General features: G+C 36.3%; 1 protein-coding gene across 3 annotated transcripts; it reads left to right on the top strand.

The window, feature by feature from the left end:
- The first annotated feature begins 3175 nt into the window (after positions 1–3175).
- LOC120083125 (NADH dehydrogenase [ubiquinone] 1 beta subcomplex subunit 10-B) lies at positions 3176–10465 on the top strand. 3 transcript variants are annotated; one of them, XM_039038687.1, is made up of 3 exons: positions 3176–3544; positions 3864–3914; positions 8741–9235. In XM_039038687.1, exons 1-2 carry the CDS (start codon positions 3259–3261, stop codon positions 3893–3895), a joined length of 318 nt encoding a protein of 105 aa, XP_038894615.1. In that variant the 5' UTR covers positions 3176–3258; the 3' UTR covers positions 3896–3914; positions 8741–9235. The 3 variants fall into 3 exon arrangements, with proteins under 3 accessions (XP_038894615.1, XP_038894614.1, XP_038894613.1); XM_039038686.1 differs by lacking the exon at positions 8741–9235 and adding an exon at positions 5487–8010; XM_039038685.1 differs by lacking the exon at positions 8741–9235 and adding an exon at positions 10135–10465 and having other exon boundaries at positions 3177–3544.
- The last annotated feature ends 566 nt before the right edge of the window (positions 10466–11031 follow it).

Raw genomic sequence — 11031 nt, 5'->3', positions numbered from 1 at the left:
CCAATGGGAGTTGAACCGACACATATAAGCATACTACTTAGTGTTTACATTAGCTTTCCTTTTAGGCCTACTCAATAAATCAAGCTCACATGCCAAACCATCACATTGTACCTCCTACCATTCACTTTGAGGGTCGGACAATTAGCCAATTTGGAGGGATTGAGTGTCAAAAGAATGCACCATTTGATCACCCACACTCCCTACACTTAGAAAAATTTTGGAGCATCAAACAGCAGATTCAATTCCAACAATTCATAACTAAATTTCTAGAATTGATCTCAAGAAAATTCCTTCTACAAACTTGCTTAGAATCAAGTTAGATATATTACCTTAAAATTTCAGCTCGAAATTCCTCGTTGTTTTATCTAGAGATTCAAAACTTCATTATTGGCCCCAATTCAAGCAGCTGCCTGCTTGTTCAACAATTTCTAGTTCAAATTTTAAAAATATATAACTCGATTTTCAGGCCTCATCTTAAAAAGTTTCATTTTACAAATTTGTTTATAATTGATTTAGCAATATTACCTCAAAATTTTAGCTCAAAAATCTTCTTGATTCGTCCTGGAGCTTCAATTCTTCACTGATGGCCTAGATTCACCCGAGAAACAAATATTTCATTTTGCTCCTCTGGCCTTATTTCGGCGAGTTTTCCCTCCAACAGCATAACCACAGAAAATAGACACATAGAGCTTTCGAATGCCACTGAAATTATACGAATAGCCTAAGTAATTTGTTTAAACCAATTAAATGAAATCGACCTTCCTGCTTACCACCACCCAAAATCCTGCATGAAATCTCCTTGGACCACTTAGCCCACTAATGAAGATTAATGGTTGAGATTTAATTAAGCCATTTTCTTCCCACTTCATCACAACACAATTCAGCATTAAATCTCATAGGATAGCATGGTCTCCTCTTGGTTTCCCATACTTAGCCAAAATTTGACCATTCTTTCCTACATAGCCATCTGAGAGTTCTCTTGTTCTTTAGTTTACTTTCTTTCTCCATCACTCCTAACCAAAACATAATCTCATTACAACTCATTGGAAGATATCACGTAACTTACACTTGCTTACTTAAGGTAATTAGGGTTCGAGTTTTACAGTAGTGTTACCAGGATAAGATTTTCTTCCTATATCCATATACTACAGACTATTTTGGTTGTCACTTAAGACATGATCTACTTGTATGTCACTACATACATGTTTAAGTTACATAAAGACAACCAGGGATATTAAGTTTATTAGTTTGTGGTAAAATAAAAAAAAATCTAAATGTGCAAAGTCAAGAGGTGAAGTAAATATCATATATATTATACATCACAAGTGTTCGTACAAAGTTGTTTACAAACTACAGGATACGAGACTTTATGGCACAAACCCCAACACTGAGATGATATAAGATGTGGGGAGTTCTGATGTCTGGAGAGTTCTGATGTCTGGGGAGTTCTGTGTCTGTGTTTCGGTGTGCAAAGTTGTTATGTCCGAGTTGATATGTCTGTGTTTGGGTGTGTAGAGTTGTTATGTCTGAGTTCATATGTCTGTTTTGGGTGTGCAGAGTTGTTATGTCAGTGCTATCTGGTTCAGTTTTTGTACTCTATAATAATTTGTCTGTATGAACATTTTTTCCTTTTTAATCTTATAATCCAATTATTATATTCATCCTATTTGGGATAAGACATTGATTGCATCTTTTTTTAATTCTTTCTAATCTCAATATATGGTATACAGTTTAATTTTATATTATTCATTCCAAACTTCTCATCAAAGAAAGGGAATGGTTGTTCACCCACCGTAATAATGGAGAGTAATAGAAGTAGTTCAACATTACATCAATTTATGAGAACAATGGTGAAAAAGGAACAAGCCTTCTATTAATTTATTTTCGGGAATTTCACTATCTCTCTCTTTCTTTCTCATTCTCGTTATCTCTCGGCTCAATTCTTTCTTTCTTGCTCTCTCTCAACCCAATTCTCTCTTTCTCGCTATCTGTCTCTACCTCGCTCTCTCTGTCTCTTTCTTTATCTCTTTCTCACTCTCTCTCGCTCTCTTGCTCTTGCTCTTTCTCGATCTCGATCTCATATGAAAAAATTTCATAAGAAATCATAAGATATGTATGAAACTGATTCAAACATGGAAGAACCAACGACGAGGAATTGAAGCGGTTTCAGAGGGTGAGAAAAAGAAAGAATGAAAGAATCAACAGATCTGAGAATAAGAGAACGACCTCACCCCACTAAACCCGAAATTGAACACTCACTGATCATGTGTCGGATTGGAGAAAGGAAACCCTTCTCCATGGAAGAACCAACGCTAAAAAATGTTTGAGGAGAGAGAAATGAGAGAACCAAAATGTCAGGCAGAGGGTGGGAAGACGAGTGATGTGGGAAGATGAGTTGCGATATCGGTGGATAAAACCTAACGCTGTGGGGATGTGGGTAGTTGGGATGTTGGTGGCCCAAACAGTGACATCAAAGTCACCCACATGATATGAAACAATTTTGAAAGTTGGATGAAAAAACGATGGACATTTTCAAAGTTGAAGGTCAAAACGTAATAAATCTTAAGCTTTTATTAGTACTGAATTGTTTTATTAATTAAACCAAAGTATTTTCAAATAGAGTTTCTTTCGCAAACAACTATTATTATTTATCTTAACTTTTAAATTTAGCTATAAATTTAAATATGTTTTTAAGAAAAAGAAAAATCTACATTAAAATCGAAAAAAAAAAAACCATTCTGATGGTCCGTTACCTTGATTTCCTTCCGGCTTCAACATATGATGTAATAAAATAGTCTCAATGAAAAAAAAAAAAACTTATAATTAGCTTTTTAAAAAATGCCTCAAACAAATTTCATGCTAAATTTTGTACTGAAAAGAAAAATAAAATTATAATTATGGTTAGGTTCTAATATTTAAAAAATATTTGTTATCAAATATACAATTATATATTATATTTTTGTAGCTCAATGGTACATATTCAAAGACATACTACAAAAAGATGAATTATGTATTTTAAAAATTAATTTTAAATATAACTATTGTATTAAGTCTGGGTTTTTAACAAAACATTTGGGCGAACTAAATTGGGCTTTTTGAGGAACGAGAATGGGCCCAACAAAGAAAGCCCATTGAAACGATCCCATTAGTTAGCAAAGAACAATTCAATAAGGAGCGTTGTGCTCCCGTCCAAGTGCTTGAAGGCGATTCTGAGACTGGAGAGCAGGCACAGCGAAGAGAAGAGAAAGGGGAAAAGCTATGGGGAGGAAGAAGACAGTGGAATTCGATGAATCTCCGCCGGATGATTTCGATCCGGAGCATCCGTATAAGGATCCAGTGGCGATGCTAGAGATGAGGGAACACATTGTGAGAGAGAAGTGGATCGATATCGAAAAGGCGAAGATACTGAGGGAAAAGCTCAGATGGTGCTACCGTATTGAAGGAGTCAACCATCTGCAGAAATGCCGCCACCTTGTTCAACAATACCTTGATTCCACTCGTGGCATCGGCTGGGGCAAGGACGGACGCCACCCATCCCTTCATGGTACTTCTCTCATTCATCTCTCATTCTGTTTAATTTCCGAGAAATTTTAGCATCTTTGCAATTGTTTTGCCTTTTTGGTAGAAAATGGAGATATTTCGAGGTACTGAAAGTAGGTTGTGATTGGGAGTGGTGCTCACTAGTGGAAATCTGCTCCGTATTGAAATTGTTGTTTTCTGAAATATCGTTGGTTTACAAATCTCCGTGGATGTAAATTTTTTTAAATTAATCTGATTCGTATGCAATTTCAACAACCGAGTGAATGAAGTAACTCTTCTTCCTCTATAATCTTCTGTTGGTGTTTCTTCTTTCTTTTGGTTAGGTCCTAAAGTGGAGGCAGCCGAATCGGAGTGAATCGCTGGGTGGAACAACGGTGAGTTCAAATGTTCGCAAGTTTTTTGGTTAATTTTAGTACTTGATCGTACTGAAAATCAAACCTTTTCTTTTTGTCAAAGCTCGAATAAGTAACGGTGTACATCAGCTTTATGCTTTATTTCGTGTACTGCTACGAGGTGTGAAAAAAATTATTAACTCGGATCAGTGGTTAATACTTCCATTTAGTTTCTAATTCTCTGTTGAGTGATAACTTCGTAGCAATGCCAGCTAGCTTTCCTAACATTTTTCTGTCTAGTGGCTTGTTTTTGAGAATTATTAAAACTGTCAGCAGTTTAAGTGTATGTAGGAGACATGAAGTTAACATTAAATGGAGGGTCGTTGAAGCTGTAGGTATCTTTGGGGATGTTCTCATTCTGTGGGATCCTCGTAATTGGTTGTCCTTAGAAGTGGTGTAAGTTGGGGATTGTCATTTTACGGGGTCCTCATAATTAGTTTCCTTAGAAGTGATGTGAGCTGCTTCTACTCACTTTTGCAATTATACTGTTCCATTGGAATAGATCACCAGTGCTTGTGCTGTAACAAGATATAGGGAGAGACATGCTCTTTGAGGGAGCTGGGTTGGTGTTCTTTTGCAGACATTGTTGGTGTATTGCTGCTGTTTTTAGTGAAACTAGATTCACCCCGAAGAAGTCAAATGTAAATGGGATTACTACTAGTCTACTTCCATGAAGGATTTTTATAGGTTTATTCAATTTCATGGTTAGTTGGAATCCCCTTTTGTGAGTGGTAACTTCTCTTGGTCCAATCTTTGTCCTTCAATGGTACATTGTACACTGTACAGATGCATTTTTTTCCATAGTGTGGCTGAATATGTTTCAAGAACATCAAACAATATTTCTTTTTGAAGTATATTAGACCATTTGTCCATTCTTTTCAACATTAGGGTTGTTGAGTGGGGCCTTTGACCTTTTAGTTTTGAGAACATTTCATTACAATGCCTCTCTTCTTCAAGAGTCATTCCCCTCTTCTTTAGCGTAGTTTTTGTGGGCTTGATTTTATGTATGCCCTCGTATTCTTTCATTCTTTCTCAATGAAATCAGTTGTTTCTATATGTATATGTGTGTGTATATATAGTCCTTTCCCTCCGTATGATTGGTAAGTAAGAAGGGTGTAATTTTATAGAGTGACTTGCCTCTCTCAAACACGCATTGAGGAGATGGAACTCCAATGTTTTTTTGAACTTATTATCTTTCATGCTATGAGTTGGTGTAAATGCACATCTTCTTTTAATTCATACACCCTTTCTTCCCTTTTGACCAATTGGAGATCTCTTCTCTGTACCTTTCTTTAGGACTTCATCTATTTGTTTTATCTGGAAAAAATGGTGAGACTTGCACACATGATGAGGGAGGGTGGGGTGGGATTCATTTAATATAATGGGAGGTTGTGTCCATGTTGTGTTAGATGACTGGTTTGGAAATTGACAAATGACAATTTAGCTAATAAGGATTTTTTTCCCTTTAATACATGAGTGTTTAGGCCAGTTTACAAGCTTCTCAACTAATCTCACAAGACAACTCGGCTAACCCTGTAACATTTGGTTTTTCAGGAAACACCTAGGATATTAAATCCTAGGTAGGTGGTCCCATGGATTGAACTCATTCCTCTAAGCTATTAATCGAACCCATGTTCTTTATTTACCACTAGGCCAACCTCACTTTGCAAAGTTATTCCAACAATTCCCTTTTGAGTTCAACACATGGATAGGTGTACTTGTGTATTTGCAATTGCCAAATCAAAAGTTGCATCCATTGCTAATATGTGGAACTCGGACAATGAATTGTGGATGCTTAAGTTTAGAAGAAATCTAAAAGATGACGAGATTGAGGAATGGGCAATCTTCACTGACGTCCTAGCGGGTATTATGCCAACAAATCAGCCTGATTTTTAGATTTGGAAGCTAGAAAAAGAAATGGTCTTTCCTCATTAAGATCATTATTGACACTGTAATCCTCTAACAATTCCTCCATTGAGATTGACTTTTAGAGAAAGATTTGGGAGTTCCAATGCCTTAAAAAGGATCAAATTTCTTGTTTGGGAGATTAGCCACTTCTGTCTTAACACCAATGTTTTAAAAGGCTATTGAGGCTTATGCCTTGAGGCTCGCCTCGAGGAACGACTCTAAGTTTTAGCCTTGAGACTTACACATTTGTTGAACCACAAGAGGCTTACGCCTCTCACAAAAGAGCCTGTGCCTTTGTGAAACTGCATTGAGGCTTAAATCTCTCTGTCTCGCCTAGTGATTAGAAAAATAATAGTCATTTGCCTAATTCTTAAAAAATATTAAGGTTTGAGATGTGACAATGCGAACAAAGACTATTTTTACCGTTGTGATCTTAAGAACACTGAAGGCAAACATTTATAGTATAAATCAATCCTATTAATGATAATAGTAGTAGTAAAGATGATCAAGATGTCCCTTTAGAATTTTTTATTGAGTGAAAATTGTGGGGATGGAGTTTCTTTTTACACTTATATGACTATATGTTTAGCAGTACTTGGTCATACTAATGTAGGTTTTGTAAAATGTTTCTAATTCAATATTTGAGGCTCACACCTCATATCGCCTCGATGCTTACACTTCGCCTTTTGAAGAGGAAAAACCTGAAGGTTGCCTTTAGCCTTTTAAAACATTGCTTAACATTATGGATAGACTATAAACTGAATGCCCCTGGATCAATCTCTTCCCCTCATGGTGTTGCCTTTGCCATAAACACAGTAAATCTATGAACCATTTGTTCATCCACTGCGTTTACAAATATTTGGCCAGAATTTTCCACTGCCTTCAATTCAATTGGGTTACTGTCCTCCCATTTGGGTCGAGTGATTGGATTAGAATGACACTGTTGGTGTAATGCCCTAGGTCCAAATCTTAGGCCTGGGGCATTACAGATGGTATCAGAGCGAAAGGGACGAATCAAGCAGAAGCTAGTGGGATGTAACAATCCGAGTTTAGGAGGGAGATATGAATGAACTGAGATTACATTCGAATGAGAGGTATTATAAGGATATGAAAGTAAGAAAGGCTTAAAAGAATTGAAAGCCACTATCTATACCAATAAGGTGCACCTTCCTTTTTGGTGGCTCAATCATAGGAACTCCAAAGTTAAACATGCTTAACTTGGAGCAATACTATGTTGGGTAATCTCCTAGGAATTTTCCTAGGATGCATGGGAGTGAGGACAAAGCATGTTGAAAGGATTGGTGTTGGTTTGACAACTTTCACTTCTAAAAACATTCAAGACAAGTAAGGAGGACGTAACCAGGTCGTAGGGGATGCAGGGGAATGCCAGGGCCATCAAGTGCCAAATTTGGATTCCGAATCTTGGGCTTGGGGGTGTTACAGATGGACTATCCCTTTAAAGACACCAAGGCTATTTTATGGACCAGCTTCATATGCGCAGATTTATCCAAGTTATGGGAAGAAAGGAATGCTAGAATCTTCAAAAAATCTAAAAAATGCCATCAAAGGATATCTTAGATGCATCCATTTTCAATGCTCTTTATTGGTGCAAACATTTACAGCCTCTTAAAAATCACAGTTTAGGTTGTGCAAACTATTGCTGCTTCTCCTTATCCTACATTGTAGCAAGTTCATAAATCCTTCCGGGGCTTGTAATCCTCACCAAGGATCCAAGCTTTGGGCTGGAACACCATGATCCGCATCTCAATGCCTAGACTTGACTTTCTATTGCTTTTTTTTTTTTTTTTTTTTTTTTTTAAAAAATTATTTTTTAAACCATCATGGGTTGGCCTAGTGGTAAACAAGAGAACATCTCCTTGATAAAGGGCTAAGAGGTCATAAGTTCAATTCATGGTGGCCGCCTTACCTAGGATTTAATATCCTACGAGTTTCTTTGCACCCAAATGTTGTAGGGTCAGGCGGGTTGTCTTGTGAGATTAGTTGAGATGCACGCAAGTCGACCCGGACGCTCATGGGTATAAAAAAAAGACATTAAATTTTTTTAAATCCAACTTTTAAGGAAAAAAAGCATGAATATTTTTTAAAGATGTATTTTTTTCCTCTACAGTCTCAAATAATACCTCAATTATCTTAACTTCTTGTCATTTAATTTTTCATCATGCTACTTATCGCATAAAAAGGAGGAAAATCATTAACATTTTCTATTATGTGCCTCATTAAAAAAATGTAAATTATTTTTTGTGCATTGTGCTTAAACCCTATTATGCTTTAGTGTGCCAATTGTTTAAAAAGACCTGGCCATTTCTAATCAATTGCTCTTAGGTGGTTCATTTCAACCATCATGGGTTGGTCTATTGGTCAATAAGGGTGATGACTACGTATAATAAATAACTTAGAGATAATAGGTTCAATCCATGGTGATCACCTCCCAATGATTTAATTTACTATGAGTTTTCTTGGTATCCAAATGTTGTAAGGTATGCAGGTGATTATCGAGGTGCACGCAAGCTGACTTGGACACTTATAGATATTAAAAAAGAAAAAAAAAAGGAACTTCATTCTGGGAGAGCATGTCTAATAGGGAAATCAATGGTTTATTCTCCTTAGTTTCCCTTCTATGTTGTGTTCCCCCTCTTCACCTAAATTCCAACGATAGTTGTATTTGGATTTTTGTGTGATGCATCCCCGTGGTATTCTTGTTAATCTATCTTTCTGCTTTTGCTTGTCCTGAGCACTTGATCGTTTTTTTTACTTGGTTGGTTGCTTTAGAGGATTTAGCACTACAACTGAGGATTTTATCTAGAGTTCCTCCTGTGGTCTTTGTTAATGAGCATTAGAAGATTTGAATATATCCTGTTGAGATGTCACTTTGTGTGAAGATTTGGGATAGATTCTTGAAGATCTCTAGTGTCGGTTTGAACCTCAAGCAGGGGCTTCGTGAATCATGATGGAGGAGGTTGGCATCTACCTATTTATCGTGAAGTAAAGCCTCCTTGGTAGTTTGCTTCTTTTTTTATTCATGAAGAAACGGTATTGCCGTATTGGTAGAGAAAATGGAGCTCAACACACTGAAAATACACTAAATATTTCCTGCTACAATTTTTAGTAACTATCCTCTATTTTTTATTCTCTAACAATTGGAGCCTCTTCTTATAAATTTTCTTGTTTGGGCCCCTTTTTCCTTTCAGCCCTTGTTTTGATGTGTATCTCGTTCTTTCTTTTTCCTGAGTCAGAGTCATTCTTCATTTAAAAAGAAAAAAGAAAAGAAAGAAAAGAAAATGGAAATAAAAAAAGGGGGGAAAAAACTACGAACTTGAGCTAGGCTGGAGTTTGGTTTTGCTGGAAAGAGCGTTATACATACAGCTACCATTCCATTATAATCTGAACTAAGTATATATAGTAACCGAATGGATGTTTCTTTTAATAATCAGACCAAATTTTGTTAAAGACAAATAAAAGTGCAGAGGAGGGCCACAACCCAACCCAACCTACAAAGGGACTACGAGAAAAGAATTGCCAAAATGTGTCCCAGCCTCTGAAGACTTGAAACAATTCTTTTGTTTCTTTCGTACAGTTTATATAATATAAAGTTGCCAGCCTGCCATAGCGAATGGCTTGTATCCTCAAAAGAAGGGCCTAAGATAACTTCATCATTGCACGACCTGAATTTATAACTGAGGAATTAAAAAGTCTTCCAACTACAATGTGATGCACGCCTAAGTAGAACAATGGCAAAGCCGCAAAAGATGGTTTGAATCTTCCAAATTTACCTAATACACTATAGGACCAAAAAAAAGAAAATAAGATTCTTTTGATAAAAGTTAACGATATTATTCCTCCTAAATCAGCCAAGAAAACAGCCTAATTTCTTCAGGATCGTCAATCTCCAAAGCTTGGAGAACAAAGGATGCAGAGATGATATGAGGAAAGAAATTTGTGGATGTACAAAGTTTAGTAGAGAGAATGCCAGATGGTTCAACACTGACCCTTCGGATTACAACCAGATAAGTGGCCAACTGAATGCTAATTAGTACTTTCTAGTCAAGTTATTGATGCCTTTAGGGGAAACTTTCTTATACCACTGCTCTCTTCACTTATTGTGTCAAGTATACTTTTAAAAATAGAGTGGGGTCTACTAACATTAGTGTGAAGTCCATTATCTATGAAAACAAATTTATAGTGTGAATAATGAGAGTATGATAATACGGGAGTACTTGCTTGTTAGTATTTCTTATTTGGAGATGAAGAATAGAGGCTTTTGCATCTTTTGCAGGTGAACTAAATGGCTTGCAGGAAAATGTTTGGATGGCTTGACCCTCAGCAGCTGCACTTTTTATAATTATTATTTCTTTAGAAAAGAAAAAAGGAATATGCATGGATCACACACAATGCTATGGGCAATTGATTTACGTTAGATTTCTTGTTATTGTCTGAAATTGCCAATAACTTGGTCGTCAGATACACACCCAAATAATCAAACATCTATCACTGCATGCTTCTGTTCAATTGTGTATTACTCTTCGTTTAAAGTATGGTTTCATCGGGTTGCCTTTTTTAGAAAATTGGAAGTGGTACCGAGGTCTAGCACAAGACTTCATGTTTAATGAGTTGATTCATCGAGTTTGTATGATTTTTGTATTTGGATTATGCAAAGTTTTGTGCTGGGAAAGTTTAATTTGTATTTGGAAATCATTTTTAAAAAGCCATATGTGTACTTCGACTGATCTCACGTAGGAACTAATCTAAGAATATTAAAGTTTAGATCGATGGCGATTTTGGATGAACCATCTTTCCAGAGTTTCTTCAAATTTTGAAATGAAATTAACCTATATTTTCTAGTGCTTTTTATCATTAAGATTTTCTCTTTAAAAAACATTTTTGATCTAATATCACTAAAAGAATTTATTCTAAACATGTTTTACATGTCCAATTTCCCCATGGGACGGGGTCTCGTGGGGTCCCACTTTGAACGGAGCGTGGATTTCTCGATTAGACGGGAAATGAGGGGAAAAAAAATTCATGAGCTAAATGGGGACCAGGACGGAGAATGCATTCCTCAAACCCGCCCCTGTCCCGTTCCCCGTCCCCACCCCAATTAGCTTCTACATATTTATTTATTATAGTTATCTAATGTTATGTTATTACTATTATTATATAAATATTACATTTA

The sequence above is a fragment of the Benincasa hispida genome, chromosome 8 (genome assembly GCF_009727055.1).
Source record: "Benincasa hispida cultivar B227 chromosome 8, ASM972705v1, whole genome shotgun sequence".
In the NCBI taxonomy this organism is placed as follows: domain Eukaryota; kingdom Viridiplantae; phylum Streptophyta; class Magnoliopsida; order Cucurbitales; family Cucurbitaceae; genus Benincasa; species Benincasa hispida.
This window is presented reverse-complemented; position numbering and strand designations above follow the sequence as displayed.

What these genes read in the sequence shown, in the direction of transcription:
- LOC120083125 (XM_039038685.1), top strand. Translation starts at nt 3,259, where the DNA reads ATGGGGAGGAAGAAGACAGTGGAATTCGATGAATCTCCGCCGGATGAT. An exon ending in ACGCCACCCATCCCTTCATG is followed by an intron (nt 3,545 to 3,863) that starts GTACTTCTCTCA and finishes TCTTTTGGTTAG; the next exon opens with GTCCTAAAGTGGAGGCAGCC.